The sequence below is a fragment of the Colobus angolensis genome, unplaced genomic scaffold (genome assembly GCF_000951035.1).
Source record: "Colobus angolensis palliatus isolate OR3802 unplaced genomic scaffold, Cang.pa_1.0 Scaffold437, whole genome shotgun sequence".
Classification (NCBI taxonomy): domain Eukaryota; kingdom Metazoa; phylum Chordata; class Mammalia; order Primates; family Cercopithecidae; genus Colobus; species Colobus angolensis.
The window spans coordinates 600,650-607,732 of record NW_012117788.1 but is presented as its reverse complement, the minus strand read 5'-3'; the positions used below and the strand labels follow the sequence as shown (position 1 = coordinate 607,732).

The following is a 7,083-nucleotide window of genomic DNA, read 5'->3' as shown; positions in this document are numbered from 1 at the left end:
AAGAGAGCACCCCCGCACCCGCTCACTGGGAGACTCGCAGACTCCATGCATTCCGTGGGGGAAGAAGAGGTGGCACGGACAAGAACAAAAGGATCTGGGAGGACATGGGGCCAGGTGATGACGGGCTGATGGCGGCATTACCAAGGGGGAGGGGTACTAGCCTGGGGGGAGCTCCTCACCACCTCCAACAGAGGGGGCCTCTCTTCCCCCACCCCAAGAGGCATAGCTCAACAGCAATGGAGCAAAGGAGACCAGCACACATGGCAGGCAATCCATACACACTTGTTAACTAAGGCAGGGGGTTAATGGGTAGACACTGGCCTGAGCACAAGGAGATAAGGTTTTAGTCATATCTCTGGCCCCCAAGAAGCCACGTGAACTTGAAAAAGTCCCTTTGTCTCTTTGGTCTCCAGGTTCTTCATCCATGAAGTCAGGGGTTTGCGTTAGAAGCAGGCCGCCAAATGGTGCTGCCTGGAGGACATTCGGAAGGATTGTGAGGCGGGAAAGAGTCTGTGATCAGTTAGCAACGTCGGCCTTGGGCAGCGGAAGGCACAGTACAGGGAGGCATGCCGTGTGTTTGTGAAGTCTAGGAATCATCTCCTAAGCCCCTTCCATTCCAATGCTCCAGGAGCTGATGAAACACTGCAAGAACAGTGCGGAACTAGGGCGGGGGCTGCAGATGCCGTGAGAGACTCGGAGGCGACTCCAGCCTGACGGCATGTGAAGGCTTGCCTCTGTCGTGAAGCCTAAGGAAGACCCCGCAAGGGAACCTCCGATCCAGCGTAGTTGCTCAGTGTCACTTCTAACAGGGTATGTCCCCTCAGGCTCTCCACGTCGGACGGCAGTGTGCGTTCCAATTAGAGCTCCTCTCCCCGTGTACAAATGCAGGCAGCTCTCACAAGAGCCATCCCCACAGCGGACTCCTCATAACTCGAGGCGTTACAATCAGATGGTGGCCTCCAAAAAGACCCCCCTTTATCAAAACGATGGTGCCATCCCAAGGGATGGCTTCCCACCATGGCACGTCCCCGTGGCAGTGCTATCAGCACAGGGGAAGGAGCTGCTCCAGCTAGCAGAGGAGAGGAGTCTGGCCTCCAGCTGGGGGTGCCTGTGGCTCTCCGGAGGTTCCCAGCAGGATTGTGGCAGGAGACAGAGGCAGAGGCTGTCCGCTGAGAATGGAGGGTGGCCCTGACCTAGGTTCCCAGCTTAGGAGCCGCCTGGCTTCTGGCCACACCCTACAAATGGGTCTCCTTCTCCCCGGCCATCAGTCCTTCCTTTGCTGGGGAGGGCCCAAAGTCCCGGCCATCGCTGCCATCCAAGTGGAGGTGTTGCTTGGGCTGTGGCAGACTGGAGGCAGGGGTGATGAGCTGACGTAGGCGCTGTGGAGAGAAGAGGCAGGGATTGGAGCCGTTGGTGAGGGAGGCACAGAAGGTTCCTCGTGTGAGCATCCCCAGGGCCCAGCCCAGAGCAGAGCACACGGCCAGCACCGCACCGTATGCGTGAGTAAATGCATGAACCATTTGAGGTGAGAGGGGAGGCAATAATACCGTGACTACGAACGAGTGTGCACTGCCTGGGTTCCAGTCCTGGCTCTGCTACCGACCTGCGCCATCTAAGGCCACTCACGGAACCCCTCTGTTAATTTAATCCCCCTCAATATTCTCACCTGTAAAGTGGGAATAATAGTACACATCTCACAGAACAGTGCTCGGCACAGAGTGGGTGATCGATAAATATCTATTTTTGTTATTATCATTACTATTCCGATTATTACTTTTGTTATGTGCTCAGTAAGTATCTATTATTTTTCTTCTTATCAGTGGTACCTCCTTCTTCTTGCCTTGAATGCAGATGTGATGACGGAATCATGACAACCTTCTTGTGACCATGAGGTGATCAACATGATGATGAAAAAACAGCATGCTCAGGATGGAAGTGTAGAAATACAGGAAAAGTCTGGTCCTTACGGGCCTCTTTAAGCAGCCGAACCAAATACCGGCAGCCCTAATCTCTGACCTTCTTGAAATGTAAAAACCAAATAAGCCTATTTGCTAAAACTGTTGTAGATTGGGTTTTCTATTATTTATAGGCAAGATAGATTTCTACCTTTGTGGGTCACTGGCTAGAGCTCCTTCCAGGAGGACATGTCCCAAACTCTAAACAGGGAGCCTCTTGCGTGTGTCCCCAGGAAGAGTTAAGATAAAAAAAGAAGCCAGGAGCCTGTGTATGGAGTGAACTGTGCTTGCTGGTTACCAGTTTTCCGAGGGCAAGGATCTCCAGTCTGTAAACCTTCGGTGTCTGGGCACCTTCCTATTCATGTTTGTGACGTAGTTTTCTCCTGAACCTTTCAGCAGTTTGCCCTTGGTTAGCCTGCCCAGGTCATCCACAGGTCAGATTCTGCAGCTTTAGGACTCTAGGACTTTTCAGAACATTTCTGAAAAGCCACTGGACTGGTCTTCAAAGTTTGTCTCATTAAGATTCTGTGAGACTGAAGGGCTGCCCCACAGAGTATGTGTCTGCTCCCTGGCCCCAGCCGTGTGTCCTGCCCCAGGTCCAGCCTCTCTCAGTGCCCTCCCTTAAGAGGTCACTCTCCCCTGCACCACCTACCTTCTTGAAAGAACCCTGAGTCTTCAGGAGGGTGATGACGGTGAAGAGTGGGACACAGACCATGGAGGACAGAGCCAGGAACCAGCCAATGGCGTATCCCCAGGGCGGGTACACATAGACGTTGTTGTACCTGAGGGGGGTGTACTTGCTCAAGGAGAAGAGGAAGGTGGCCTGGGGGGAGGAAGGGGTGGCCATGGGTGAGACAGAGGGCGACTGCAACCCTCCCTGCCGCTACATACAGCCAAGGACAGAGGACAAGTCAGGTGCACTGCAGCACATCTGTAAGGTGGAGGAGCAAAAGCCCCTGCAAATCCCAGACCAAGCCATCATTCACATCACAGATGGAGACAGGAGGTGACACAAAGGAAGGGAGGGGCTCAGAAGAGAAGCACAGACAGACAGGAGACCAACCATGGAGAAATGAGGCAGAAGCGGGAGGCACTGTGAGGAAGGGATGGAGCAGGAAGTAGGATAAGATTCTACTCATGGGTGGATGAAATGGCCCCGGAAAGAAGAGCAGGGAAGCCAACAGAGAACAGGAAATGGCCCAGGCCCCACGGTAGACTGGACAGGTGGGGAAAGAGCCCCGCACGTCAGCCATCCTTTCCCTCATCTCTGGAGTTTTCTGGGGCAGGAAGGAATAGAGCGGCAGCTGGGTGGGCACATACCAGGCAAAGTCCAGGGGTCAGGAAGAGCCAGGAGATCTTCACCAGGGGCCATGGCCGGTAGCCAATCATGTCCTCAATGTTGTCATAGAAACGGTCCGCCCCTGAGCAGACACGGTGTGGGAGAGCGTGAGCCAGAGGGTGAGAACAGCTTCCCGGTGTTTGGGAGAGACCCACTTGGCTCTGTGCTCTCCCCTCACCCCCGCCCTGTGCAGGGAAACTGGAACAAGGCACGTGAGTGAGACACCTCCCTGACACCCTGCATCCCTGCATGAGATGCATTCCAGTCACAAGGCAGGGAGTGCAGCGCAGACAGGGGCTGCCCCCACGCATTGCTGCTGCCATCTCTTGTTAGTGCAGTCTCTTGCCTCCGCCTTAGCTGGAGACCCCACTGTCCTAACCACAAAGGAGGGGTGTGTTTTAGACAAACGCCTGTTTACGTGGGTAGCAGAGATGAAATCGGTTCAAGTCAAAACAGCAAAACAACAAGGCTCCCCTGTTCAAGCATGTCATAGAAAACCCGTAGAGGGCTGGAGGGCTGCTGGGAACAGAACGGTGGTCTAGATTCCAGACTCCAGAGGAACCACCTCTGAGTTCCCAAAAAAGCATAGTAAGAAGGTTAACTTGTGTTTAGTGAAAACATTGACTGGCTTAATTTTGTTCTGTTTAATTCCTGAGGTTTCCACATTTGCTGTAAGTTCTAGGCAGAGCCAGTCTTCTAAGTAAAGAATCACTGACTGGTAAAGATACTTGGAGGGCCTCTCTGCCTTCCCACCCAAAACACCTTCCCACTGAGCCCTGATGCATGAAATCACACCATTAAAGAGTCATTCCTTTCACTGTGAAAAGCCAAAGGTAAAAGCCAGGTATTGCCGGGTGAGCGAACCATGTTAAGGCTTATCAGCCATTCACACCCGTTGTGATCAAGTTTAGCAGGTCCTCTCGGAGACGAAGTTTTGAAAGGGAGTTGGGGAAAATCGGAAGGCATCAGATGCCTGAGGTGAGAAGGAAGGAACATCTCCATGGAGAGGAAGGACCCAGGTGGGAAGGCTTAGGGGAGCAAACTAAAGTCTTTACTACTCATGGCTCTTCCGGAGGCTTCTATGTGGCCCCCACTTGACCTCTACCCTGAGCCTTGTGACATTGGCACTGTGTTCTGCCAGCGTGGTGCAGTGGAGCCAGAGGGACCTGGGGTATGACGACGGCTTCTCTGCTTGCTTTGTGAGCTTAGGCAAGAGGCTGAACCCCTCTGAGCCTCACTCTCCCCCTGCACAGATTATAAGTGCGTGAGACCAGCCAGCACAGTGCTTGGCACGCAGTCGCGCATTGGCTCAGTAAATCGGGTTTCTTCCCCTTCCTGTTGTAGGACATAGTCACCACCTGGCTGTTGCAGCTATCTCAGTCTGAGGGGCCAGGCTGCTGGCGGGGGCCAGTGAAAGGCAGAATTCACCTTGGTATCGGAAAGAATTCACCTCGGTATAGGAAAGGTATAATCCTCGAAAACACAGGAAGGAGCTCCCTGTCCGTGGAAGTACTCAGACAAAGTCTGGGTCATCCCCTAGTTGTTGGAAGGGCAGTGTGGGAGTTTGTGGAGGATTGGGCTAAGTGGCAATAAACATCCCTTCTGACTAAGATTCCCAGTGGCAAAGGGCCTCTGGCCACCTCCACATCGAGGACACTGTGCACTGTTATTGATCATTCTCTCACTGTTGAGGAAATCCATTTTGTCATCATTACAGCTCTGCCTGCTGCCATGAAAATGCCAGGCTTCCCAGCCACAGGTAAATTTCCCAGCAAGAAGCAGGGCAACAGCGCACAGACACACAGAACAGAGGGCCAGAGAACGGCCTCCCCCAGGCAGAGCCTGCCCCTGCCTGGACTAGGTGGTCTGTCTCCCGCCCTGCTTGCCCACCCCACTCCACCCCACTCACCATACACCCAGCTGATGCAGACCACTTCAAACACTGACAGGAACAGCAGGCATATGCCACTGGAAGCATAGTAGTCAAACAGCTGGAAGATGTACATCCCGCCCTGTGGGGAGAGCGTGGAGCTGGGGCGCAGCTGTGCAGGGATGGGACACACGCCGCCCATCCGTGAGATGGGAAATGCCCACGTGAGGCGCACTCCTGCCCGGCCCGTGGGACGCCATTCTTTGCCTCTAAAAGGAGTTTGCCCTGTCTGCCCCGCCTTCAGGCCTCCCAGTCAACATCAGGACAATAGCCTCTGACGTCAAGGGCACTGGGAGACTGTGGTGGACGCACATCATTTCGTCTGCCCAGGATCTCCGCTTCTGGAAAGTGACACCCCCTCATTCTGTGTTCCTTTTAGAGTGGGGTGTCCCTCTCTCCCCACTCCAGGCTTGAATAAGAGTCACAGCCTGGACACTTGCCACACTCTCAGGAAAAGGGCCCTCCCTTTCCCCCGGGTTGGCTGACACTGGCAGGTAAGCCTGAAGCCCAGCATCCGTCCCTAATGTCACAGGAGGAAAACCTGCCTCTGAGTGAAGTCCCAGGAGACCAAGGACTATTCCTGACAGTGTCACAAGAGCAGCTGGATCCGACCATGCCGAAACCCAAATATCTCTAGGGTTTTCAGCAACCTGACCCAGTACGTTCCCCTTTCTGCTTAAGCCAGCTGTATTGGTTTCTGTCACCTGCAACCAAGGGACCTCACAGATGCAGGTGGTGTGGTCCGTACAACCTCACTGTGGAGAGGCAGGGCAGGCGTCCTCACCCCTCATCGGCAGATAAGAAAAGTGAGGCTCTAAGAAGGGTCCGCATGTCCCCCGTGGCTCCCTCCCCCGGAGCCTGGCCTTCAGGACACCGGCCCCAGCTCACCTCGGTGACCATGAAGAGCCCTATCAGGTAGCACATGACGGCGATGGTGAGGATGAGGAGCTCCCGCCGCCCTCTCTTCCGGAGCTGCCTGGGGAACATGTCTATGGAGGCTGTCACCAGGCACTCCACACAGACAAACTGTGGACCAGCAGGGGAACTGGATGAGAGGGTGTGGGGCAAGCCGGTGTCCACCGGCCCTGGCCTCCACTTCCCCTGGCTCATCCACATGGATGCACAGGGGTGCAGGGAGCGGCACAAAGGGAAGAAATGGGGGTGCCCTGGGGTGAGCCAGCCCCGCCCTTGACTACAACTCCATGACACAGAGTCTCAGCAGTGAGGGTTAGAGGGGGGATAGGTTCTGTCCCCAGGGCTCGGGGGCTGGGGCTGGGCAGCTCGAGCTGAAGGAACATCTGGGAGGAAGCATCCACGCATGCCAAGGCCCACACCTGGCAGCACAGAGCCAGCGGCCCCTTCACACCAGAGGGTCTCCAGGTTTGGGGCCACACCCCCAGCCCCAAGGAAAAGCCCTGGACAGCAGAGAGGGCCTCAAGTTTATGGTCAGGGGAGTGGGAGTGAGGGGAAAGTAGCACCAGGACAAGCAGAGGCTGGGAAGAGGGTCACCATGGCAGGGCAGGCTGGGCTGCAGTGACGTACCTGGCTGTCCAGCCCTAGGAATATGAGCATGATAAAGAACAGGCAGGACCACAGCTGGGATAAGGGCATCATAGTCACAGCCTTGGGGAAGGCGATGAAGGCCAGCCCAGGACCTGCCAGGCACACAGCACAGTCAGGGGGGCTCCAGAGCATGCGCTGCCCTTGGGGAAGATGCGTCTCTCTAAGCACTGTGTGTGTGTGTAGCTGTGCACACACTTTAAGAGGAAAGGGTGATTCCATCCACTATTCTTCTCTTTCCAGGCCTGGGAAGCACACCGTTCATCCAACCATCCATCTATCCCTCCATCCCTCCATCC

General features: G+C 55.0%; 1 protein-coding gene across 3 annotated transcripts in view; it reads right to left on the bottom strand.

Annotated features, from left to right (window-relative positions):
* Window positions 1–259: 259 nt before the first annotated feature.
* The window catches only part of SLC6A12 (solute carrier family 6 (neurotransmitter transporter), member 12), a 26,460-nt gene continuing 19,636 nt past the window's right edge, over window positions 260–7,083 (bottom strand). For all 3 annotated transcript variants that reach the window (XM_011957128.1, XM_011957131.1, XM_011957129.1), the window contains 6 exons: window positions 6,767–6,879; window positions 6,113–6,250; window positions 5,204–5,306; window positions 3,276–3,376; window positions 2,608–2,778; window positions 260–1,379 (listed from right to left, as the gene is read on the bottom strand). In XM_011957128.1, coding sequence (XP_011812518.1) covers window positions 1,236–1,379; window positions 2,608–2,778; window positions 3,276–3,376; window positions 5,204–5,306; window positions 6,113–6,250; window positions 6,767–6,879 — 770 coding nt within the window. In that variant the 3' untranslated portion in view covers window positions 260–1,235. The remainder of the gene's footprint in view (window positions 1,380–2,607; window positions 2,779–3,275; window positions 3,377–5,203; window positions 5,307–6,112; window positions 6,251–6,766; window positions 6,880–7,083) is intronic.